The sequence below is a fragment of the Rhinatrema bivittatum genome, chromosome 5, assembly GCF_901001135.1.
Source record: "Rhinatrema bivittatum chromosome 5, aRhiBiv1.1, whole genome shotgun sequence".
In the NCBI taxonomy this organism is placed as follows: Eukaryota; Metazoa; Chordata; class Amphibia; order Gymnophiona; family Rhinatrematidae; genus Rhinatrema; species Rhinatrema bivittatum.
The window spans coordinates 62,317,541-62,345,149 of record NC_042619.1 but is presented as its reverse complement, the minus strand read 5'-3'; the positions used below and the strand labels follow the sequence as shown (position 1 = coordinate 62,345,149).

General features: G+C 41.7%; 1 protein-coding gene across 3 annotated transcripts in view; it reads right to left on the bottom strand.

The window, feature by feature from the left end:
- Nucleotides 1-27,609, bottom strand: part of ARHGAP42 (Rho GTPase activating protein 42) — a 605,600-nt gene that overhangs the window by 89,225 nt on the left and 488,766 nt on the right. For 2 of the 3 annotated variants that reach the window (XM_029602393.1, XM_029602395.1), the window contains 4 exons: nucleotides 21,704-21,821; nucleotides 9,991-10,030; nucleotides 5,750-5,812; nucleotides 922-996 (listed from right to left, as the gene is read on the bottom strand). In XM_029602393.1, coding sequence (XP_029458253.1) covers nucleotides 922-996; nucleotides 5,750-5,812; nucleotides 9,991-10,030; nucleotides 21,704-21,821 — 296 coding nt within the window. The remainder of the gene's footprint in view (nucleotides 1-921; nucleotides 997-5,749; nucleotides 5,813-9,990; nucleotides 10,031-21,703; nucleotides 21,822-27,609) is intronic. The other variant, XM_029602394.1, reaches the window with a different exon arrangement.

Genomic DNA, 27,609 nt, shown 5'->3' with positions numbered 1-27,609 from the left:
AAATAAGTTTATTTATGTTTGTTATTTAAATAACCTCTATTAAGCTGTTTAATAATTTTGCTTTTACATTTTTAATTCTAGATGTTCTATGTATTCGACTAAGGAATTATATTTCCTGCTTGTTCAGTTTTCAGTGTAAACCGGCCTGATTTGCATTTTATGCAAGAAGGTCGGTATATAAAAATTAAAAATAAATAAATAAATAAATATGAATTACTAACTACTTACACAATTGTATCTGGGAATAGCCTAGTGGTTAGAGCAGTGGGCTACGAACCAGGAGACCTGGGTTCAAGTCCCACTGTTGCTCCTTGTGAGCTTGGGCAAGTCACTTTACCCTTCATTGCCTCAGGTACAAAACTTAGATTGTAAGCCCTCTGGGGATAGGGAAAGACCTACAGTACCTGAATGTAAACCGATGTGATATCTCAGATCGAATGTCGGTATATAAAAATAATAAATCAAAAAACAGTTATTAGTGTAATAGCCCGGGTACCAGAGGACCCAAATTCAAGTCCTCCTCTTGTTGCTGAAAGCCACAACATTGGGCAAATCACTTTAGCTCTTGTTTCCATTAGAGTATAAGATCTTTGGGTTAGAGATTCATTGCACCTGTAAGCAAACTGTTGCCATACACCCTGGTTTAGGTGTACGGTATACTAAGGGGGTATGGTTAGAGGATCTTTCCAAAGAACAGCAGTAAACCTGTCAAAATGTGAAAAACCCAGAGAGACAAGGGAGAGGGACAACTATACCTAACATTAATACTACTGGGAAAAATAACAGAATTCAATTATATGCAAAGAAACTGTATTTTCCGACATCCCTTGTACTAAAACATCTTTAAAACAGTAAGCATGTGATCTTCAAGCAAACTGCTGTATAAACAACATTTCACTCTCAATGTGTTTATGAACTTACAAAATATAGTATTCATGAACTTCTGTACTTTGGAGTTTACTCCTCCTATTCTGTACAGACCCAAGATGGTGATCCCTAAATCAAAAAGAGAAAACAAAATAAAGCAAGATAAAGCAAACCAAGGGAGCGATGACCTCAGTCAGTGGTTCATAAGCATAAGTTAATCATGAGATGGCAACACTTCCAATAACTTGACTGCAGTCCTTACGGGAATGTAAGCAGAAATTTAACTGTCTCCTTTTTTATTTCAGTCCCTATGTTGTTTAAGAAACTGGCCGATAGCTGTACTTAATATGGTTGCGCTTGGTGCAGTGGTTCTCTGCTGTCTTGGGATGCAGGCTGTGGCAGAGCAGGCTGGTCTGGCTGCACATAAGAAGGTAGTGTTCTCATGGTATCGTCTCTCTGGTTTATGTTGGCTGTCATGCCGGCATGTGCTACTAGCTTTCCTTGGGTGGGTGGTTGGCCAATAGTAGCTGAGCACCCCTCAGACCTAGGCCTTAGACCACATTCATGTGCCTCCTGTTTGCATCAGGGAAGAAAGGAGGGTCAGATGCTGATCTCCAGGATAGTACATGCCTCCACCATCCTCTTTCCCCAAGTCATTTAGGGCCCTGGATTGTGCCACTGGAGTCCATTTCTCATGCTGAGTTAGTTGGTACACTGCTCTGTACAGTAAGATGTGAGACCCTGTTCCAATATTAGCAGCCTGGCCCTGTTGTGAAGTATGGCATCTGTTTCTATTGGGGGGGGGGGGGCCTTTCCCATGTCAGCCAGTGTGCCGATTGGTGCCATTAGGGTTCAAGTCACTCCCTCCCCCCCATAACCCTGGTTGACTGCTTATTTACCCTGGCCAGCTGCCTATTGCATTTGGGCAGAAATTATACATTTTGGTTTTGATGGTTCAGTTATCTGGAAGAAAGAAATAAAGGAGATGGGGAAGGGGATGCAGCCATGGGTAGTACTTGAGTGGTTGTACCAACATTATATATCTTTTTCAAAAAAGGCTCAAGTACTTTATTGCTGTTAAGGGTAGGAAAGTGGAGGGGACACTAATTGGAGCTCATCCTATAACCTTGTTTCGGCTCATTTATTTTTGCTCACTAAGCTCCAATCTCTGCCCCATCAGTATTTTCTTGACATCCATTGCCTGATGCCCGAGACGAGTTACAGCTCTACCTCCTCCTCTCCATTTGCATGTCTGTATGGTCTGTGATTGCTGCGGCTGATGGGCTGTGGTCTTCACTTGCATCCTTCACAGGCACTTTGGATGCAGCTTCCTGGTGGCCAGGTGGGATGTTGGTTGTTCCGTAGAGTAGATGGCATTTATGGAATCCAAACATTGCTCCTTGCACTTCTGCAGCCACGAAGTGTGCCAAGCTTCTTGCTGGAGATTTCTGCCTGCCTCTAGGGTAGGTGGGTCAGCACTGGTTGCCCGAGTGTGCCTGCAGTGGAGGAGGGGGGGAGGGGGTGGTTGGATAGCTCTCGACTTTGGGTTCACATATCAGCCTTCATCTGCGTGTGGTGCAAGGGAGCCATCTCTCTGGCAGAATATGTTACCTAATTACATAAGTTCTACCATGTGGTCTCAGAGGTCTATTTTCCATGGAAGTCTGGACATTCATTTAAAACAACGGATGTCAAGATTTGTAACTCTTTTTCTAATAGTGTGTTTTAGAACTCTGTTTAGGCCTAGCTGTAAGATGTGAATATAATCAACTAATGCTTTCAGTATTCTTTTGGTTGCTTCCAGCAGATTAAGGACCTCATATTCTAGTTCTTCTCCATTTTGTTCACATCTAGAGGACAGCATTGTAGTTGCAGGAGCTTATACTGCAGATGTTTTGGAGCTGCCAGCAATGTTTTTTCACAATGCACCCCAAAGGTATGTAGTCAGTTTCTATACAGTGTTGCTTTCTGAACTTCTAATCAAGTTCTGCATAAGAAAACACAATTTCTAGACACCTTTCTTTTCAATCACCATTTATCTCTGTTTAGTTAGAAATGGGGATCTGGATTAAAAACTACTGCCACTTTTCTAAGACGTCTGCTCCAAATGTGTCTCACTGCATGGCAGCTTCATCTTGTACTTCATAGAATTTCAGTACAGGACGATGATATATGCTCCCATCGCCTTCAACTTAGACTACTGCAATCTGCTCTTCATAGGTCTCCCAATGAGCCATCTATCTCCACTCCAGTCTATTCAAAATTCAGGTACATTTATCATCTTCCTTCAGTGCCATAAGGGCCTTCACTCCACATCTCCTCATTACCTTTCTTCTCGTATTTTCCCATACATCCCTCCTTCTGACCTTGGTTCACTGGATAAGCTGCTCTTACCTATGCCCTTCTCCACTGCTAATTCCAACCTCCATGATTTTCACACCACCAGCAATGCCTAGAACAGCCTGCCTGAATGGATGTGTCATGCTCCCTCTTTGCCCATGATCCAATCCTGTCTAAAAACCCACCTTTTTGAAGATACTTTTAAATCTTAAATCCATTTTTTACTTCATCATTAATATTCTTTGTAATTCCATGAATTTCAACGCCAATTATTTATTTGGTTTTTGTCTGGGCCTTGCAGCCTCTTTTGTTTTGATAATCTTTCAGATGTTAATCTTCCTGATTTTAACAATACTTACTGGGATAAAGGCATTTCCTGAACCCTCTTATTTGTCGTCTGTGCGTATTGAATAGATTATAAGCTCCGCAGAGCTGGGGCTGTCTCTTATGGGTATCTGTGTAGTGCTGTGTAACAGGCCGATACAGTATAGTGCGCTCCAATGGAGCGCACTGTTAGCCGGCATTTGGACGCGCTAGCTTTACCCCTTATTCAGTAAGGGGTAATAGCGCGTCCAAAACGCGCATCCAACCCTCCCAAACCTAATAGCGCCTGCAACATGCAAATTCATGTTGATGGCCCTATTAGGTATTCCCGTGCGATTCAGAAAGCAAAATGTGCAGCCAAGCTGCACATTTTGCTTTCAGAAATTAGCGCCTATCCTAAGGTAGGCGCTAATTTCTCCGGGCACCGGGAAAGTGCACAGAAAAGCAGTAAAAACTGCTTTTCTGTGCACCCTCCGACTTAATATCATGGCGATACTAAGTCGGAGGTCCCGAAAGTTTAAAAAAGTAAAAAATAAAAAAAAAAATTTAAAATGGGCCCGTGGCTGGCGGGTCGAAAACTGGATGCTCAATTTTGCCGGCGTCCGGTTTCCGAACCCATGGCTGTCAGCGGGCTCGAGAACCAACGCCAGCAAAATTGAGCGTCGGCTGTCAAACCCGCTGATAGCCGCCTCTTTTTACCGCCGGGCCTAATTTTAATAAATTAAAATACTGAATCGCGCGGACAGGAGAGTGGCCTGTGCGCTTGCCCGCTCTCCCGCGTTTTTACTGTATCGGCCCGTAAATCAGTTAACACTATAAAACTGATAATTAGCTGTAGTAGTAATAGCTTCCGATGGTGTATCTGGAGCTGCAATGTACAGACTGTGCTTAGCCACTGTTCTTCACTACTGTTACTGAGTTACAGTCTTCTCATTGGCTGGTTGTACATTTGCACCACAGTCTACCAACATAAAACACCAGGCTCATCTCACAGTGAAAACTGTCACAGTTGGAACAGAACAGTTAATTAACAAGATGCATTAGGAATTATCACACAGCATTCACAATTGGACCTATGGGTCTACTGAAGTACCACTCTGGTAATAATCACTGTGCTTAAATAAGATTTCCTTATTGCCTGTGTGTGCTGCTCTGCAAATTCTAATCTACCTATTACACTGCTTTTAATTGTTGTGCTTTCACATATTGTTAAGAACAAATGCATGCAGTACAGGATGGATTCTTTTTGTAGACAATACAACTGTTGTTGTGTAATGTTAGTTAATTGTCTGCTTACATTGCCTATCCCAAGTTGTGTAACCCAATCTGTCAAAGCAATTATGAACTACTATAAATGGAATTTTAGGCTGTAAACTGGGTAGATCTAAGCTGGCAGTCACAGAACAGCCATACATGGGGAAAACAATTTATCCTCAGTGATATTTAAACCCTGAACGTGCACTGACAGAGTATGTGTGGACAAGAGAGGGTTTAGCTTATTTGCATGATTCTTCATTTTCTGTTTTTTATTTTCCCCTTGGGAATTTATCAATGTTTATTGCAACTAAAAATGGGAGAAAACTGGGTGACAAAACATTTTTCTGAGTAAATATTGGGGTTTAATTTGGTGGACAGAAGTATGAAGTACTGCGCAACCTCGCGTCCGATGGATGGTGAGGAAGAAAGTGCTGGGGCTGAGGCCAGGGACACTTGATGTATACAAGCTTTGGAACACAGTTCGTGAAAAACATATTGTATAAAAGCAGTTGCTTCTCTGGCTAGAAAATAAAATAAAAAAATCCAGCCTCACTCCTTAGCTGGAAGTTACCATATTATATTATTTTGTATTTTGTTGCTGATGTCTGGAGCTAAACTAAATGCTACTCTATCTCTGCTCCTTTTTATGCAGGCAGTTTTTTTTAAATTATGTTTTACAGTTTTCAGATATAATCAAGAAAACTTCTCTGATCAGTTTCAGGAAGACACACCACATTTGTTCTCAATTTAAAGTTCACTTAGATGGAAAAACACGATCTGTCTTATTGACAAATCTAGCTCCTAATTATGTTAAATACACTCACTGATCCATGGCAGTTTTTCCGGTTAATAATATTAACAATAATAAAACTAAGTACATTATGGCGCAAATAGGGGTAGAAATCCTTATTGTAGTGAGTCAAACAGATAACATACAGCATAAAAAAATCTGAACACATACCTCTGGTTTCTACAGCATGAATGCATTTTCTCACGAAGTTAAAGCCTGCTTCATTTAAGAACACTGTTAACAGAAGACAATATTAAACTACATCACATGATGCCGATTGACATTTTTGGGGGTAGAATGTCATTAAAATCTCTCTAAAATCATCATAGCCATTCCTAAATCTGAAATCTACACATCAAATGTACTTAGATTACCACACAGAGCTTTCTGGTGAGCAATCAGATATAGGTTAGACTCGACAGACCGCTGGTGTTCGTTCAGTCTAACCAACTGTGTAATATGCCACCACAAAAAGTTGATTAGCTTCGGGGGAACATTTCCCAGCTTTGGGCCTGATTTAGTAAAACCTTTTACTATTGGTCAATGATGGAAGGACAACACAGACGATAGATTTCCTGCTATGCACAAAACTGAGAAATTCGGACATTGCAAAAACAACGCTTAGGGTATAAAACCTTAAAGGCGAATTTTAAAAGAGATGCGCGTGCACACAAGGTAGCAGACCCGCGCGCAAACAGCACATATTCATGGACGTGCTATTTTATCAACCTCACACATGCACGCACAAATACTGGTGTGCAAATAAATGTGCTTGTGTAAGAAGGGGTGGACCAGGGGCAGTCCTGGGAGGGGCTAACATTTACACCCATAAATTGCTATTTTATATCCAGCATAAGCAGCGCACATATGGCTGTTACCTGCACATATTTACATCTGCTAGTTATCTGGTGTTAAGTGATAGTAAAATTCTTTATAGCCAAAGCCTGGCTGGGTGAGGGGGTCTGGGTAAACTGGGGGGAGTTCAGGCTGAAGAACCCAGGGGGTCCTGATGACTTAGACTGAGCAAACTGGCAGACTAACTGGTAAAACTGGTCATTTCTTCATCCGCACATGTTATAAAATTGGATGATTTACTTGTGCAAAAGCCCACAAGTACTAAGGAAAATATGTGAATTGCATTTCTTCCTGGAAATGATTAAAATTAGGAACACAAATATGCATGCATAGCAGATGTCCACCACTTATCCAGATCATTTTTGACTTATCTGGATAAGTCTTAAAAAGCGCTACATAGCCAGAAAAGTAAGATAGCCAGATAAGTCTTCTAATGATAGTTCTATTTTATTTATTTATTTATTTATATTCTGCTTTTCACGCTTTTTTTCAGCACTTCAAATATTTCGGCACTCACTCATTCCGCATCTGAACCGCTTCCAGTGCTGCCACCGCCGGGATCCCACAGGCAGCGATTCAGTGGTTGGGTCGCTGGAAGTCGAGAGCTTACGCATCATATGTTAGGCACGAGGATGGTTCCCCTGAGCTTGCACCTGGTAAGGTGCACGCCATGACCTAGTTTTCTCTTTCATTTGCTGCCATCGTCCAGTGTTACTCTGCGTGGATCATCAGCCACTCATTCATCACACATGAACGGAGAAGACCCATCGAGGGGAAGCTTGGTCATGACCTTGGGCTCTTGTGGAAAGGTTGGACAATCGATTGGCTGGGTCAAGGAGGCATGCAATGGCATCAGCTATGGCCCATGTTGCAGTCGAGAAGAGTGAGCACAGCACCGCCTGACCTAATCATTCATCTTGGTGGCAATGACCTAGGCAAAGGTGTCAGCATCGCTCTAATGATCACAATCAGGAAAGACTTTAGTCACCTGACCTCCTCTTGGCTGGCCGCAAAAATCTGCTGGTCCGAGATCATACCCCATCATAGTTTGATGTGCACCAGGTGGTGGGGTTGGTACTGTGCCAAGTTCAACCAGCAGGTAGCCAAAGCCATACAACTCCAGGGTGGTTATCATTTGTGACATGAATGGGTGAATGGGTACTGCGCAGAGCTGTACGCCCCAAATGGGGTACACTTGTCGAAGTTTTGAAACGATTTGTTCTTGCAAGCGATGCAGTGTTTTTTCACCCAGATGCAATGGCTGTAGCCATTGCTTGGGGGAGCCCGTCACGCAAGGGCGGGAAGCTGCTTCTGCGCTCTCACATGCCAAGCCCATGGCGGCAGCGACCAAGTCCAGGAGTGCCTTTCTAAATGCAGAACCATTAGAAGGAAGCTGGGAGGTACTGATTCATACATGAGAGGCCTAGGGGCCCTCACCTATTTGCAACGGATGATTAATATCGGGCCCGCCTCGGGGCCTCGAGGCTGTTACGTGGGGAGAGGCTCCGGCAAGGCTTGCTTTGTGGCGGCTGGGCTGGGATCCCCTCCAGGAGATGGGATACGGCAGCGGGCTTGATGGCAGTCCAAGCCATGATCCCATCCGGTTCTTGGCAGTCATGATGCCTGTTCTGGTAGCTCGTTGGGCCCGAGACCCCATGGTTCCACTTGGGTGGAGATTAGAGTACTGGCACCTGCCCGGCCGTGATTTTGTAAACATTATTGAACAGACTCGGCTCTTAATTAGACTCCCATGTTAGGGATTCTAATAAATGACTGTGGCTTTTGCATCCAAATTGTGTGTTGCGTTTTTCTTGTGTTAGTGGGGGAGCCCAGCGAGACTTGGGAGGGGGGCGGATAGGAGCCCACGGGTGTCCGGACTGCCTGGTTATTACTTTTTCTTGCAGATTCACAGGGCACAGCATTCATTCTCTGTCCTGCCCCCCTCCCCCCACACAGTCTTTCATCTGCTGCTGGCAGGATGCTGGCCAACACCCCCCACCTCTCCTTTTCCTTCCATCAGACACTATTTTACCATTGCTACCCTTCAACCCTGATACTGATCTCTTGCTCTCTCTCCCCCATGCCACCAGCCTCTCCTCCCATTTGCTGCTAAGGAGTTCTATATCTCTCCTCTCTAGAGCCACATTTATGTTTACTGTGAGGATTGTGTACCAGGCAACCTCTTGGATCTTGTGGGAGTTGGACTGACACTGCATGCTTTACAATAAACAAAGATGTGGTGCCAGAAAGGACAGAAGAAGAGCTGCTAACAGTCAGTGATAGGGTCAAAATGCAAGAGGAGAGTAGAGAATGCAAGGGGAGTGGGAGATGAGAAGAAGATTAATTGAGAAGCTGATGTGTGGGGGGCGGGGGGGAGTCTGATGTCTGTAGAGAGAACTCAGAGGTCAACACAGCACTTCCTGCTGGCTGGAGGTGGGGTGGTGAGTCACAGTGCTGTTCTCTGGTATGTACTCTTCCTCCAGTCTTTGTTGCTGAAAGGTTTATTATTAAGCTTAAGCCTCTTCCAGACTTATTATAGTAAGGAATGACTTATTCACAATAAAGCCTTGATATGGCCCAGACCAATATTGAAACACTAATTCTAGGGGATCAGTCAATTGTAAACTAATATTTTGTTACTACAATATTTCTATATTATCTATTCCTTTAAAAAAAAAAATCATAGGTAATACGAAATACATCTTACTTCTGTAGTGCAGTATAATGAACAGAAATGAATTTAGAATGCAAAACAAATACTATTATGCCCAATAATGAATTTTAAAAAAGGAAGCACAGATAAAACACCACTAAAGTACATGTTCTTCTAGCTTGTCAAACTGTTGTTCCAAATGAACAGTCCTGTAATTCATTTTCACTTAGGATAAAAACCAATTTGAGCATTTTTTTAAGTTACAAAAATGGACCTTTACCTCTCAATTATATATCTCCAGCACTTAAAGCTCCAGTACGCAAAGCCCTCAAGGATCGATTCCTATTATCTGGGTACCTATATATCAGCAGTGTATCTTAAGAGGCATTGGCTAGAAGCAAGCAAATCACCCAATCAAATGGCACTGTAAAATAATAGAAATTCACCTCAAGGTCCTTGATTCTACAAAATTCAAAGGAATGCAATAAATAATACAAAGAAGTAAATCTTCATTAGATAAAAATGAATATCACCTGAGCTTATTGCTTCATGATAGAAAATGCTGGTATCCTGCCACTTATATACCTTGCAGTTTCTGAAGAAGACTGAAGGTCATTGCGATTAGGCCCAATAATGTAATATCCGGCAATGGATAGGTGAAAAGAATGATGTTCTAGCAAACACTGAGGTTTCTGTCAGAACTGTGTGAAAAATATTTGGTTTGCAGCACAAGGGAATACATTGGGAAGAGGAGTTACAGTCAGATTCACCAAAACTTCAATACCTAGACTATCAGTAGAAGGAGAAGTGTGGCAAACTTCTTACAAACCTGGACTAACGTCAAAAAGACTTTAGAGCCTCAAGAGAGCTAAGCAACTGAACAAAACGTATTGAAGTAACTTACTTTCTTCTTTCTTGCTTATTATTGCTGGCAGTGTATAAATCTAAAAACAAAATAAAATAAAAGAATTAGTCAGGTTAAGCTTTCAGCTTCAGGAGACTTAGCGACCCATTTAGCAACCATACATTTTGTACTTATATGGATCTATTTATTTTGCAGTACGTTACACTGAAAAGTGTAGTCACCTAATCTGATGATCCAAGAGTGATCCTAAAAGCTACAGTCAATTAAATTCATGCCTGGTTTTTTTTTTTTTGCTCAGTATTTTTTTCCTCCTCCTCTGGGCTTCCAGCAAAATCAGAACCAGCTTCTATTGGGCCTGTGTGCCACGAGTCAAATCTCAACTACCTGGGTATTTCCTCTCTCTTTTTATCTCTCTCCCTCTCCCTCCTTCCAACTCAGCCCAGCATTTGCACCGACAGTCCCAAGCCAGGGGCCACAATCTGTGGCTCCCTCCTAAAAGCAAACTTATTTACTTGTAACAAATGTTCTCCAAGGACAGCAGGATGACCAATCACATAGGTGACTGGCCTCATCCCACAGCACCCAAAACGAAGCATCTCCCAGATTCTTCTGTAAAAGCTTGGAAAAGGGTTTTCAAGGCATGAGGGGGAATCTCCCACACAGCCATCACCTTGTGGAGCTCCCTCAGTCTTGTTTATTAGCTGAAGCACAAAAAACAATTCCAGAATAGGAAAAGGGAGAATATGTGCAACTGATCATTCTGTTGTCCTAAGAGAACATCCATATGAAATAAGGAACTTTGCTTTCTCTGAGGACAAGCAGGATGACTAGTCATGCATGTAGGATCCTTAATCTGAAGATTGTATTCAACAAAGATGGGAAAAATAAGCCCACCAATGGGCAGGAAGAACATGTTTTTAGAGCCCATTTAGTAAGCTGCGATAACACAGTACAAACATGTTATCAGAGGCAAAATGTAAATAATGAGTGGAAATTGCAATGATTGTGAATTTCCTTGCTTCACTTCCCGACCCAGTACATGAAGGACAAAGCAGCACATGGGATTAGCAGGCACCACTTTGAAAGATAGGACTGGCGGGACAAGAGCGAGTGGGGACACCCAGGGTTATGTGGTAAATCTGGGAAAGGTCTGGGATTTGGGGAGCAGTATGCTTACTGAATAGGAGGCCACTTTTTTCTTCTGAATAAGAAGCTGCGGCTTATGGAATAGGAGAGGTTAAAGACTGCCTAATTGTTTTTGGGCACATTTATGGGCTGGATGGGGAGGACAGGTGTTCACCATAAACAACCAAGGAATTATTACCCAGAGAGTGAGGGGACTGACAGGGCCTTGTGGTCCCTTTAAAAGATGGCAGCCCTAGCATGGGGGGGGGGGGGGGGGGGGGGCGGCCATAGCTGGGAATGCATACATTTCCTGACCATGACATAGCAAGTGAAAAAAAACGACATGTTTTATTAAACCATGGCACTTCCAGCACCCAGTTCACTGCAGCTTAGTAAAGAAAGCACTTTATCAAGAAAATAAATTTTAGGTTTTTACACCTCTCTAATTTTTTTTTTTTTACTTTTGTGTGTGTTTTTTTTTTAAACAAAGACGGCAATCTGAAATAATAAAATAGTTTGAGAATGGGTTTCTTCCCCATACACAGAACCTGCTGGACAAACTGACCAAACTTAGTCAAGTTGGGAATCAGTTCCTAAACAATAATAGGATGTAAATGTGTTGACTTAACTACACACCACAGCCTTGCAAATCTCATCCATGGAGGCCAATATTAGAAGAGTCACTGCTGTCCTGGCTCTAACATCATGTGCCTTGATATGCTCTTTGAAAGTCAGATTAGCCTGAGCATAAAAGGAGATGCAATCTACCGTCCAATTAGAAATAGTTAATGGCATGTAACTTTAAAACAAGCACATCATATACGTGAGTATGTAAGTGCAACCACACGTGCTAGAATTTCATATTGTGCACAAAAGTGAGCACGCATTATATAAAATATGCCTAGCATGTGTATATGTGCTCCTAATTTTAAGCATTTACACGAGGAAACATTATTTGTGTATTTTCCTTAGGACTTGTTGGCATTTACATGCGCAAGTCAGCACATTTTATAACATGTGCACATGAAGGTAATTCCCAGTTTTACCAGTCCATCTCTAGTTCATCCAGATCCCCCCTGGTTCTTCAGCCTGCACACACCCCCAAATTATCCACACCCCTCACCCAGTCAGTTTTTATTTTGAAACCTGATAAAGAGCAGAAGTAAATATGCCAGATAAGAGACCTACAGGCACTGTATTGGCAGATTATAAAATTGGAATTTAAAAATGTAAATATCTCCACCCTGGAATGTCCTCTGATCCACCCCAAATCTGCCCCTTTTTTACACAAGCAAAGTTATGCATGCACTGGTACTTATGTGTGTATGTGCAAGGTTTATAAAATAGCAGTAGCGCAAATAAGTGCTACCTGCACGCACATCTGCTATTTATGCATGCACATCGCTTTTAAAATTCACCTGTTTGGATACTGCAATCCCAAGTCTGTTAGGGTTAAAGAAAACAGGAACATAAGAACATAAGAAATTGCCATGCTGGGTCAGACCAAGGGTCCATCAAGCCCAGCATCCTGTTTCCAACAGAGGCCAAACCAGGCCACAAAAACCTGGCAATTACCCAAACACTAAGAAGATCCCATGCTACTGATGCAATTAACAGCAGTGGCTATTTCGTAAGTAAACTTGATTAATAGTAGTTAATGGACTTCTCCTCCAAGAACTTATCCAAACCTTTTTAAAACCCAGCTACACTAACTAACTGTGTGGAACTGTGTGGACTTTCAATATACTTTGGTCCACCTTAGGCAGCAGCTCTCTTGCAATCCTAACTGTGCAGGGTATGCTCACCTTTATGAAAATCTTGCCCAGAGAATAATATAGACAAGACAATTGACTGGTTAAGGTGGAATTCTGGCACCACATTAGGCAGGAATTTTGGATGAGTGTGGCGTTCCACACTGTTATGATGAAATTTAGTATAAGGTCTTTAAGTTACCAGGGCGTGGCGTTCAATGACTCTGTGGTTTGAAGTGACAGCCTTTTCAAGTTGGTATTTGAACCTACATTAAGCCAGAAGTTCTAAGGGGCTCATCAGCTGATAACACACACAGGGTGACTTTCTGGGAAGCTTTAATTAAAACGGGCCACACAAATATTCAGGTTAGGTTGCAAGAAGGAAAGATTCTTCTGGGTGGCCAAAGAGGAAGTACCGATGGTTGTAGTTCAGACCCTTGGAGAGCGTTGCGACTAAGTTTCAATATGGGAGGGTGAGCTCACATCCAAATAAAGCTACCTGGGAGGCCAATCTTCTCTGCTCTTGGACTATGTGTTGATAGAAAACGATACCAAGGCTCTGATGACTTGTTCAGTATTTGGCACTGACTCTTTTTGGATCCATGCTTGAGAAATCCTCCTTGTGAACTGAATGGGTAGCGAGGGATGCGAGGGAAGGTTCCCTACTTTTGAGACTATAGTGTGGCCTCAGCTCAAAGGCATGGTTCAGAAGGATGTATCTTTGAAGAATACTAAGAGAACAGGGAAAACAGGGCATCCCAGTAGAAAGGTTGTAATAAATGCCAAAGTGGACCAGGTGTCTTTAAGTATTAAAGTGCAGAAAGATTCCAAATTACCCCTACCAACTGATGAGCAGGTTGTTAATACAAAGAAAAAAAATACTTTGTCATGTCTGTATACAAATGCTAGAAGTCTAAAAAATAAGATGGGAGAGTTAGAGTGTATAGTACTGGATCAAGAGGAAGACCTGGTGAAAGGAGGATATCCAATAGGACACTGTGATACCAGGGTACATATTATATTGAAATGATAGGATGGATCAAATTGGTGGAGGAGTGCCATATATGTTAAAGAGAACATTGAGTAAAACAGGGTAAAAGTTCTGCAGGAAACAAAATGCAATGTTAAATATTTATGGATAGAAATTCTGGGTGAAAAATGGAATAAAATAGTAGTTGGGGTGTAATACCATCTACCTAGCCAGAATGAATTAACAGACAATGAAATACTAAAAGGAATTAGGGAAGCTAACAAAATCAGCAGCACAGTAATAATGGCTGATTTCTATTGCCCAGTACTGACTGGGTGAATGTTACATTAGGACATTCTAGACAAGTAAAGCTCCTAGATAAAATAAATGACTGCTTCATGGAGCAGCTGGTACATGAACCAACAAGAGGGGAAACTATGTTAGACCTAGTCCTAGGTGGTACAAAGGATTTAGTGCGAGAGGTAACAGTGTTGGAGCCACTTGCTAATAGTAATCACAACATTATCAAATTTGACTTAATAACTGGAGGGAGCACAAAAAATAAATCTACTGTTACAGCATTTAACTTTATAAAGGTGACTGCTAAAATAAGGAAAATGGTTAGGAAAAATGAAAGGAGCAATTGCAAAGGTTAAGAGTTTAGCTCAGGCATGGACATTATTTAAAAATACCATCTTGGAAGGCCAGACCAGATGTATTCCACACATTAGAAAAGATGGAAGGGAGGCTAAACGACTTCTGGTATGATTAAAAGGTTAGGTGAGAGAGTCTATAATATCTAAAGGAATATCTTTCAAGAAATGGAAAAGGGATCCAAATGAAGAAAACAGGAAACAGCATAAGCACTGGCAAGTCAGATGCAAAGCACCGATAAAAAAAGGCAAAGAGAGAATTTGAAAAGAAGCTTGCCATGGAAGCAAAAACTCATAATAAAATATTTTTCAGGTACTTTCAAGGTAAAAAGCCTGTGAGAGAGTCAGTTGAACCACTAGATGAGCAAAGAGTAAAAAGGGCACTTAGGGATGACAAAGCCATAGCAGAGTGCCTAAATGAATTTTCTACTTCAGTATTCACTGAGGAAGATATAAGAGATATACCCATGTCAGAAATGATATTCAAAGTGATGATTCAGAAGAGCTGAAACAAATCTCAGTGAACCTGGAATACTTACAGAGTAGAAAATCACCTGGATCAGATAGTATACATTCCAGAGTGCTGAAAGAACTGAGAAATGAAATTGTGGACCTGCTACTGGAAATTTGTAGACTGGAGGGTTGCCAATGTAATGCCAATTTTTAAAAAGGGATCAAGGGGTGATCCAGGAAACTAGAGACCAGTGAGCCTGATGTTTGTGCCAGGCAAAATGATAGAAACTATCATAAAGAACAAAACTGCTGAAGATATAGATAAGCATAGTTTAATGGGACAAAGCCAACATGGATTTAGCCAAGGGAAGTCTTGCTTCACAAATTTACTACAATTTTTGAGGGTGTAAATAAACATGTGTATAAAGATGAGCCAGTTGATACAGTGTATCTGGATTTCCAGAAAGCATCTGAGAGAGTCCCTCATGAGAGACTTCTTAGGAAATTAGAAAGTCATGGGATAGGTGGCGGTGTCTTTTCATGGACTGCCAACTGGCTAAAAGTTGGAAAACAGAGAGTAGCGCTAAATGGTAAATTTTCCCAATGGAAAACAGTGAATATTGAAGTGCCCCAAGAATCTGTTCTGGGACCATTGCTTTTTAATCTATTTATAAATAACCTGGAAATGGGAACAACAAGTGAGGTCATCAAATTTGACGATGACACAAAATTATTAAAACTTTTTAAATCGCAAGATGACTGTGAGAAATTGCAAAAGGACACTGCAAAACTGGGAGACTAGGCATGCAAATGGAAAATGAAATTTAATGGGGACAAGTTCAAAGTGATGCACTTAGGGGCGGATTTTCAGAGCCCTGCTCGCGTAAATCCGCCCAAAACCGGGCGGATTTACGCGAGCAGGGCCCTGCGCGCCGGGAGGCCTATTTTACATAGGCCTACCGGCGCGCGCAGAGCCCCGGGACTCGCGTAAGTCCCGGGGTTTTCGGAGGGGGCGTGTTGGGGGGCGTGTCGGGGGGCGGGCCCGAACCGCGCGGCGTTTTCGGGGCGTGTCGGGAGCGTTCCGGGGGCGGGGCTACGGCCCGGGGGCGTGGCCGCGCCCTCCGGACCCGCCCCCAGGTCGCGTCCCGGCGCGCAGGAGGCCCGCTGACGCGCGGGGATTTACGCCTCCCAGAGGGAGGCGTAAATCCCCCGACAAAGGTAAGGGGGGGGTTTAGACAGGGCCGGGGCGGGTGGGTTAGGTAGGGGAAGGGAGGGGAAGGTGAGGGGAGGGCAAAGGAAAGTTCCCTCCGAGGCCGCTCCGATTTCGGAGCGGCCTTGGAGGGAACGGGGGTAGGCTGCGCGGCTCGGCGCACGCCGGCTATACGAAATCAATAGCCTTGCGCGCGCCGATCCAGGATTTTAGCGGATACGCGCGGCTCCGCGCGTATCTACTAAAATCCAGCGTACTTTTGTTTGCGCCTGGAGCGCAAACAAAAGTAGGCTATTCGCGCTCGTTTTAAAATCCGCCCCTTAGGGAAGAGTAACCCAAACTACAGCTACATAATGCAAGGTTCCACATTAGTAGTCACCACTCAGGAAAAGGATCTAGGTGTCATCATTGAAAATATGTTGAAATCTTCTGCTCAGTGTGCAGCAGCAGCCAAGAAAGCAAACAGAATGCTAAGGATTAGTAGGAAAGGAATGGAGAATAAAACAGAGAATATCACAATGCCTCTGTATCACTCCATGGTGCGACATCATCTTGAGTACTGTGTGCAGTTCTATTCACAACATCTTAAAAAAAGATAAAGCAGAATTAGAAAAGGTACAGAGAAGAGCGACCAATATTTATTTGTTTATTTATTTATTTGTTATTTTTATTATACCGAGTTTCATGATAGGAATCACATCAACCCGGTTTACAATTAACAATGTGAGTAAAGGCAGAGAGTAACAAAGTAAAGAACATTTCCCAATACAAGAACAAATATAGTATGAAACTTAACAAATATTATAACAATATTTTGGATGTGAGAAAGTTACAAAAAACATGGAAAAATAACTTGGATATGAAAGGGGAGGAATTGTAGAACGACTATAAGCATTTTAATCAGCTGTATCAATTAATAAATATGTATAATATTATAAAATGTAGATGTGTAGCAAAATGATTAGATAAGATATTGTTGTGAAGTATAATAAAATGTTGCTGTGACTGCATGTGAAGTTAGTGGGATTTTTTTTTTTTTTACAGTTCCTAACTTTTGTGTTTATGCTGATGATGAGTGGGAACAATTCCTTTATGAAGAAAGGCTAAAGAGGTTAGGACTCTTCAACTTGGAGAAGAGACAGCCAAAGAGAGATATGATAGAGGTCTATAAAAGAATGAGAAAACAATCAGTTGTTTACTCTTTTGAAAGGTATAAAGACCAGGGGACACACAATGAAGTTACTGGGTAATACATATAAAACTAATAAGATAAAATATTTTTTTTACTTAACGCATAATTAAGCTCTGGAATTCATTGCCAGAGGATTTGGTGAAAGCTATTATTGTAGCTGCATTTAAAAATGGTTTGGACAAGTTCCTGGAGGAAAAGACCATTAACCATTATTAAGGGAGAGTTGCAGAAATCCATTGCTTATTCTTGGGATAAGCAGCTTAGAATCTATCTATCCCTTGGGATCCTGCCAGGTACTTGTGACCTGGCTTGGCCACTGTTGGAAACAAGACACTGGGCTTGATGGAGCCATGGTCTGACCCAGTATGGCAAATCTTAGGTTCTTATGTTCTGAACACTCCCTTGGTGCCAAAATGTTTGCAACAAATTCTTTTGGGGATGGTGTGGAGGTACTAGTCTCCTTCATAGAGGTTGAATAATCTCAATCTCTGAGCACAAAAGCCATAAATGGCATCTTTGAGCAAGGCTATCACATTATAACCCCAAGCAGCACATGCAAACCTCATGATGGCCTTTGTGGGAAAGTTTGTGGTTGCAGCAGGGACAATGTTTGAAGCCGTTGGATTTCATTTTGGCCATGGCCAGGAAAAAATTCAGCAAAGCAAAAGTCAAAAGGACAACATTTTTGCCTGAAAGATTCAGCTGAGGCCACTGAAGCAGCTATACTGAGGGAAACTTGGGGCTGAGTGGCATGCTGAAAAAAGAATAAAATGTTAAAGTGCTAAAAACATAACACAGAAACTACAGAACGGAGAATTGGGAGAGGCAACTGAGAAGGCCCGATCATGAAAAATTGGTGGTGAAATGAGGACTTGGAAATAGAGACACTTCTGAACACCACCACAGACAAACATACATGGAGGGGATTCCACAAAGTTGCAGGTGCATGAGAAATTACATTCATATCCATGAATGTTTTTCTAAACTTTTCCAGAAGACTCCATGAAATGTTTCAGGCCAGCACCATTGCATGATGTCACCCATTTGTGTGACTGGTCATCTTGCTTCTTCTTGAAGAACTCAGCTAACACAAACCCTAAGTTTGGTCTCTAGGTGTGGCTACTGAATGAAAGCTGAGACTCTCTCCCATAGACAGCTGTAATACAATATCTGCAGGCTCTCTGGCTATAGCCAGGAAATCAACTTATGGTCTCCCTCATGACTGTGTGCTGTAATACCACAGAGCTGGTCCAATCCATATTTATTAAAAATATATAGTTACCCACTAGAATAGCCAGTTGTCAGTGTTTGTTTGTGCAAAATCAGTATTTCTTTACCATATTTTACAGAAAATAATCAACAAAATGTATTGCTAGTTTCATAAACAGCAGAAACCCTTCAGTGGTTTTTATTATCCTACTTTAGGATGGGAAAGAAAGCTTATGAGATCACAAAGTCTACGTGTGCTGCATCCAAATGCATTTTCTGTTTGATATCCAGTCAACGCAAAATTTGGAGGCTGTATTAGAGGGTACATAAGAATTGTAACTAGTGTATTTTTTTTTCTCAGTTACACACACGTGTGGGACTGCGGCCATGCGTATGTCCTGAAAACTAGACTGGATTAGTCCTGGGTGGAATGTTAGGGATCACTTTGGAACAAAATCACACATTGGAGGCATTGTTTGTAAATGACACTTTTATCCTAGGTATATTGCAACCAAGTTTCAGAGGAAAACCACTCAAGTTGTGTCCAATTGCAAATTAGCAGCCGCAAAATATGTGCTAACACACCTGTAGACTTTGAACTTATTTATGCAGATAACTTAGTGCAAGCAACATAGTGTACATACATTGAAAAATGAAATGGATGTGTGCTTTCACTCCCGTGACTTATATGTACCCAGCTAAAAGAAGGTATGCTGTGGAGGCTCCTGGATACTTTTAGCTGGGCAGAAGTTGCCAATTTTGGGAGACTCAGATAAATGGCTTTGAGATTGTCCTCTTTGAGGGTAATTGTCAAAGCATTTTGATGGGAAAACAGAGTTTTACACATGAAAATGGCCAGACAGAAAACTGCCCGTCCACTATACAGGTATAATTGTGTGTGGGCAGTTTTTGTGGGATTGTTTTCAAAGCACACTTAACACATGCAAATTCATTTTGAAAGATCGTGTAAATTAGGCGTGTACTTAATGGAAAATGTATTCCGGCCGTTACAAATTACTCCCTTTATCAGTATACTTTTTCTGTTCAGAATAACAGTTATATTTGTATATGAGCATTTTCAATACAAATGTATTTCATCTTATCCTGTCTTTTTTTCCATGAGTGTCTTCTTAACCACATTCATAGTGTTAGCATTATTGATTACAAGCATGTGATTTCCTAGGCCGAGGACAATGCAATGGTTACATTCTAATAAATAAATACAGCTCACCATGTTGGGTTAAACTTTAACTTATTCCATAATTGTGCATTGCTTTCCTATCCTAGCAGGCTTCTCTCTTTACCTATTCTTGTTTTGCAGTAGTCTCTTATCCTTCTGTCTCTCTCTCCCCTTAAAAGTGAATTTTAAAAGCCTGGCACATGCATTATATAAGGGGCTGTGCGAATAAGTTGGGCCAGCGTGCTGAGCAGATTTTAAAAGTCGGAGAGATACGTACGGATCTCCCGCAGTGGCACATATAGAACATTTTCAAAAACGGATGAACCAGAGATGTGTGCGTAAATATTTACATGATCTGCTGCATGCTGAGGACCCCTGCCGCATAACTTTACTTCTACTATGGATGACATTTAAGATAAAAAATAAAGAAAAATGGGCAGATCTGCGGGGTCTAAGGATTGGGGCTAACCGAGGAGAGGGAAAGCTATCAAACTTGGGGGTGGGGGGGGGGGGGAGTGGAAAATTTCTCTCTTAACTGAATTGGGAATGAACTGGTGACACCTGGAATGGCATCAGTGCCACCTCTTTTAAAATTCCCTAGTTAATATGGTAGAAGTGGGATTTGCATGCCCATGCATGCACCCACTTAAAATCTGGCACACATGTGCATGCGGCCAAGCTATTTTATAACATGCAAGCATATACGCATGCAAGTTATAAAAGAGCTGCATCCTCTGGCACCGGCCGACACAGGAACACACATGTGCCTGCGCGCCGGTTTGAAAGTAACTGTTTTACAGTCTCCATGCACTCTTTCTGCCATCTCATCTAATGCTTGCTTCTCACTTTTCAGTTGTCTTCGGCTTACCACTTTTTTCAATCCTCTTTCATGATTTTCCCTCTGCTCATTGTTAATATTATCTTTTGTGCATATTCTTTTCTTGAGGTCCCCTCTCTGTCGCTGTGTCTAATTTCCTCCCTTGTTCACATCAAAATCATTAAAACTCTTCAGTGGCCAGCAGTCGGACCGAATGTTAGTAGGTTCCATACTGTAGTGCTCAAAGTCTCCTCTCTACCAGACCCCAGGGTAAACAAAAAAATGTCACAAATATATGTATTAAAAAAAAAAAAGAGTGAAGAAATCCCACAAAATATACTATCACAAAAAAAAGGGAACATGATATGGTGTTGCCCACTTATGAAATTATGAACATTGTCACTAAATTATTTGTATTATTATTTTTTTTATTTTATTTTTATTTTACCTTTGATAATATTAATTGTTACTTTATATGAGCTTTTTTGTAAATGGACCACATCAGCAAGCCAGACAGCGTATCTCCTGTGGCTATAGAGATCGTTCGATCTTTTCAATCATTTGCAGTACATTCTTAGGATCAAATTTATCAAGTACTGAAAAGATGTGAACCGTATCAGATTCAACAGGCTTGCTATATAAGCATGTGTTGAGAACGAGAGTATCGGATAAATAATTCAAGACACGTTGAAATTTGAGCCCAATGAACGTGCCTCTCATTTCATCTTCTGCTGATGACCATACTGTATGTGATCTCTGAAGTATTATTATCAGCCATAATAGTAACTTTACGTATCTGTATTTTTAGCACAGAATATTTTCTTTCGATGTTCAATTTTTAGACCTAGATTTGCCATTTTTGAAAGCGTTCTTATTTATTGGTTATCTATTATTTTAAATAATGTTTCTTTAAAATGTACACATTTTCCAAAATATATTTTCAGATATAAAGGGAGTAAATTTCAAAAGGAATGACGCTGTTCAAGGAGCATATTATCGCTGTACTTTTCAAAAGCCAATTTATGTGCGTAAAACCTGTTGACAATTCAACAGCATATATTGTAGCAATTTTCAAAATTCCACATTCATGCATAAAATGCATTTATGTGCATAAAGCCCAGTTTTAAGCCTGCACATCTTTTTGAAAATTACTCCAGAAACATTATGAAATATATAATGATTAATTCTTTACATTCATAACACTAGAAAGATGTGATTCGCATTTCCTCACCGGTTCCTTTCCATCCATGGCTTCCAACCACAGTTTCCTGTTTGCATCAGACAAAGCTTGCAGTGTAATGATCCCCTGTCTTATAAAAACAAACAACATATTTTACATTTTTATTTTGTGAAAGCTTTACATATCCAGCTATGAGTGAAAAAAAGATGAAATATGATTTAAGACCACGCCAATTCGTAATGGATACAGTAGCACGTTTCACCTACATTTCCTTTAGATTATTATTAACCAAGTAGTAGGTATAGGGAGCCCAGTGAGGCAGAAAGTCAAAATGTATGGCTGCTCACCTAGTACAACTGTAGTAAAATTAGAAAGGCAATGACAATCTAACTGGAAAAGTTTAACAACATATCACACAAAATTTAATTTGCTATTGGGAGAGCGAACCATAACTGATACATAACGAAATAGTAAATGCATCTGACAAAGGGTACGCTTTCCCTTGAAAGCTCATGTCTCAATAAGTTGGTTAATCTATAAGATGCCATCAACTTTTTTTCTCATTTTTGTTGGTGCAGACTAACACAGCTACCCCTCTGGAACTATTGTAAGATTTCTAAAACAAGAGGCATGGCCTCTATGAAGGAATATAGGGAATCATTACTTTGATAATTCAATCATGGCATGTGGAAATTGTTCGGTATGTAAACACACGACCACTCTTTCTGACTTTATTGCACCTCTCACTACAAGGTGTTATACCCTACGTCAAGACTCGGACTGTGCCTCTGCAGGCGTAGTATATATCATTCGCTGTCCCTGTGACATGCTATACGTGGGTAAAACCATAAGACAGATACGTACTCGAATGATCGAACATAGATCAAATATTAAACATTCCCGTACCTTGGCCCCTCTAGTTGATCATTGGTTATCACACTCCCACACAATTTCTGATTTATTCTTTTTTGTTTTAGAAACTGTGACACCCTCATTACGTGGTGGTGATTTTGACATTGCATTGACACGATGTGAACAAAGGTGGATACACCGGTTAGATTGTGTGACTCCGAAGGGCCTTAACAAAGAAATCGAATGGTTTCATTTTACATGATTTTGATAGGCTGCAGCTGACACAACTCCATCTGCGATTGGTCGGCTCTTTCTCTTCTCTGATTGGTCTTTGAAATCTGGTTGGCGCGAGTTTTGACAGCTTTTAAGTTGACTCTGAACCCTGTTTGAATGCACTCCATGCCTGGAACCTAAGAAATCCGTCTAAGGTAAAATGTATGCGTGCACTAACTTCTATTGATTCTGTACCATTGCCATTTCTTATACAGTCCTTGTAATTTAATATTTTAGATTTTCCTGTTTGAGTTTGTGGGCATCCCTCCCGACGCAGCCACTGGCGAAACACGGGACCGTGTCGGGGGACCCCGTGTGCATGAAAGATTGCGCTTTATAACAATGGAGTTGCCAATTTTCGAATAAATGAGACTTTACATTTATATACCTGAATGAAGTATTGGGACTGTATTACTTATTACCAGCATTCGTGTTGGATTTCTAAATAACTAAAATACTATCAGAAGAGTTACGTGTCTGCAGATTTCAAGGTTGTAGTCCTGAAATTTGTATATTGTATATTCTAGTTTAAATCTTTTAGCAGATTTCTTACAGACTGGTTCACTTTAACACATGGCCATTTCAACACATGTACTCTGCATACAATTTGCTTAGTATATCAGTCTTTAAAGCCAAAGGTATCATGTGGGCTAAAACTGACAAGTAACACACAATGGTGTAACTTTCAAAAGGATTTATGCATAGAAAAGTAGCATATATCATAGCAATTTTTAAAAGTGACTGTACATGCATAAAACCCAGTTTTAAATACATAAATCCTTTTTAAAATTACCCCCATTATCTACTTATTTTGATGCAGCTTAGTTAAAAAAATTATTGCCTCTAGATAAGAAATTTAAAAAAAACATGATAAGATGGTGAAACTAAGACCAATGATAGTAACTGCCACATGGTGCACGCTGGCTCAAGCCCAGTGACGTGGCCATTTTAGAACATACAACCGAATATGCCCGCATGGAGTAAAATAGGCTGAATGCGTGCACGTGTGCGCAATTTTAAGTAGGCACGCACCTGTGCACGCAAATGCTGCTTCTACCACGTAAGTGGTATTTTAGTAGACGCGCGCACCAAAGCAAGTTTTCCCAGTTTTTCCCATTTTGCCCAGGCAAGGGATAAGACTTCCAAACGCCCTTAGTTTAATAGACTCTCTTGTATCCTGTTAACCTCAACAATTAAAATCCCGCTCACCTCTTTACTTTTTTTGTTTTCTGACTTATACGCCATCCATATCAGAAGTAAAGTTACATGGCAGGGGACCCCAGCACCTGCTCGTGCGTCAGTACGTATGTGCTATTGTGAAATCCAGGAATGCCCATACCCCGTCCACACCCCACCCCTTTTTTGGGAAAACATATTTGTGCATGTAACGACAAGTACACGTGTACTCGCGCACATTTTAAAAGCACACTCGGCGCGCACTGGTGCAACTTGTGCACGTATCTCCTGGTTTTGGCACGCATAGGACTTTTAAAATTCACCTTTATGGGCAGCTACAAACTTTATGTTAGCCCTCTGGGGATAGGGAAATACCTACAGTACCTGACTGTAATCCACTTTGAAGCGCGGAAAAAAGTGCAAAAAAGCGGAATATAAATCTAAATAAATAAGTATCTAACAGTGAAGTGAGCATTTTCAGATGAATGTGGATTATATCAGCATGGACTGTTTTTATCGCAGAGTTATACACAGTAGAATAACTAGAAGCTAAACCGTGCTTTTCAATATATTTATAAATGATCTGAAAAGGAATATGATGAGTGAGGTAATCAAATTTGCAGATGATACAAAATTATTCAGAGTAGTTAAATCACAAGCTGATTGTGATATATTATAGAAGGACCTTGTGAGACTGGAAAATTGGGCATCCAAATAGCAGATGAAATTTAATGCGATTAAGTGCAAGGTGATGCATATAGGGAAAAATAACCCATGCTGTAGTTACACGATATTAGGTTCCATATTATGAGCTACCACCCAGGAAAGAGTTCTAGGCGTCATAGTGGATAATACTTTGAAATCGTCGGCTCAGTGTGCTGTGGCAGTCAAAAAAGCAAACAGAATGTTAGTAATTATTAGGAAGGGAATGGTGAATAAAACGGAGTGTTATGAATCCTCCTGTAGCTGTGCTACGGGAGGCTTCTCACCTCTTTCCTGGAGGCCGCTCCGAAGCTGGGGTCTCGCCTACGAACTATCCAGGATTTGCTCCAGGACTTGAAAGGCCTCAATGTCCTTGTGGCCTGTCTGAGGCTTGCTTGGGTCTGCATGGACTTCCTGGGTTGGGCCACGCCCTTCTCCCTAGGGGCTGGCCCACAGCACTTCTCCTCAGTTATAGGGCCAGCTAGGTGTGGCCCATCCAAACTCCTCCCTGGGAGTTGCTTGTCTTCAGCCCTATAAAAGGACTTCAACTTCCAGTCAGCTTTGCCTTCGCAATGAGCCAGTCGTCTGAGGAGCTTCTCCTTCCTTTTGGACTCCATGTTCCTGGCTCTTGCTTGGTGTTCCAGTAATCCAAGGGATCCCTCTTCATCCTCCGTCTCTGCCCTCCTGATGTTCCTGACGTCCTCCGTCTCTGCCCTCCTGATGTTCCAGAAGGCCTGACGTCCTCGATGGCTAGAGGTCCTTATGTACCTGATCTTCCTGATGTCTGTTCTTGCAATGTTCCAGCTCCCCAAGTCCTCCAGATGGCCGATGGTAAATCAGTTCCGTCGGTTTCTGTTTCCTGTCATTGGAGCCTCTGCCAATTGGATTCCTTTCCTGAGCCTGCCCCGCTCCTGCATGATCTGTGACCAGCCTCCTTAGGCTGTGTAGGGTGCGTAGAGGACAGGGTGGTCTGTGACTAGCCCTTTGGGTCCGCCCTGAGTAGTGGGCTGTGTAGGGTGCCCTGAGGAACAGTGCCCACTTGTCTTTGTCTAAGTCTTCCAAGTCCTTTTCGTCTTGTCTGGATTTCCTAAGGTCCGTAAGAGTGAGCCTCCATCTACTCTAGTTCCAGTTGCCTTCCATGGGAGAGCTTCCACCCGCTCGCCCTTCCGGAGGTCTTTCGTTCCTGTTGTTGATGCCTTGAGTTCTTCGCCTGAGTCCTGAAGCCTTCGTCTCAGCCTTCAAGCTTCAGCCCTTGTTCGCCCTCGTCTCCTGTCCGGCTTGCAGCAGGTCCGAAAGGGCTGGGAGTAGTCAGAGGACCACTCAGAGACCAACCTTGTGTGGTTGGCCTCATTCGGGCATGCAGGTCGGCAGGGGCCTGGTCACCTCCAACCCTGACGAGGTCCGTCTTACCGCAAGGGGCACACATTTAAGCCCTAGCACTCCCAGCCAGCGGAGCGCAACACTGAGGATGTCATAATGCCTCTGTTTTGTTCCATGGTGATACTGCACCTTGAGTACTGTGTACAATTCTGGTCGCCGCATCTCAAGAAAGATATAGTTGCGATGGAGAAGTTACAGAGAAGGGCGACCAAAATGATAAAGGTGATGGAACTGCTCTCCTATGAGGAAAGACTAAAGAGGTTAGGGCTGTTCAGCTTGGAGAAGAGACGGCTGAGGAAGGATATGATAGAGGAGTTTAAAATCATGAGAGGTCTAGAACGGGTAAATGTGAATCAGTTATTTACTCTTTCGGACAATAAAAGGACTAGGGGACACTCCATGAAGTTAGCATGTAGCACATTTATTACTAATCAGAGAAAATTCTTTTTCACTCAACGCACAATTAAACTCTGGAATTTGTTGCTAGGGGATGTGGTTAGTGCAGTTAGTGTAGCTGGGTTTAAAAAAGGTTTGGATAAGTTCTTGGAGAAGAATTCCATTAACTGCTATCAATCAAGTTGACTTAGAAAATAGCCACTGCTATTACTAGCATCAGTAGTGTGGGATATACTTAGTTTATGGCTACTTGCCAGGTACTTATAGCCTGGATTGGCCACTGTTGGAAACAGGATGCTGGGCTTGATGGACCCTTGGTCTGATCCAGTATGGCAATTTCTTATATTCTTATGTTTTAGCACATTTAGGACCAATCTTTTTTCAATCATTAGAAAAGGCTAGATAATATAATGAATGAGCATAAAAGAAAAGAAAATGCCTGCATAAAATTGGAACAGTTTTATTCACAGACATTAAAAATCATATCAAGTCACAGAACTCAATCCCCAAAGGGCATTATTAAAACACTGCATTTGCAATAAGCAGATGTGACTCTTATTGTACATATGCTCCCTCCCCTTGAAAGAGTAGCACAAGCTTTATATTTTAATTAGTTGTGACTATTAGCGGAAGTATCTACCAGATGATCTTCATTATTTTGTCTTTACCAAACTAATACTGGCACAAACAGAGCCATTTGCTGATTTACATTCACCATAGAGGAAGTATGACATGAAATACCGTAAGCATACATGCACAAAAAGAAAGCTGTACTTGTGTTTTGAGCAGTATTTTAAAAGTATACTTAGTAAGTAATAACTGGGGCAGCTCGGACACCTGTGGCTCCTACCCCCCTCTCCTCCTCATGTTAAACTCAAAATAACACAACAAGCAAGCAAAACATAACACTCAAATTTGGATGAAATGGCCGCAGCTGATTACTAGATGACCCTAACAAGGGAGTCTAATTGGGGCGCCGATTCCTATCATGCCTGTCTACTCTTGTACTTCAGGGTAGGTGCCAATAAATCTTCCGTCCAAGTGGATAATCTAGAGGTCTCGCTCCTGCAAGCCCCAACAGGTAACAGGACCATTCCCCAGAGGAGTTCCATGTGGGTCGCCATGCAGTAGGCCCACCT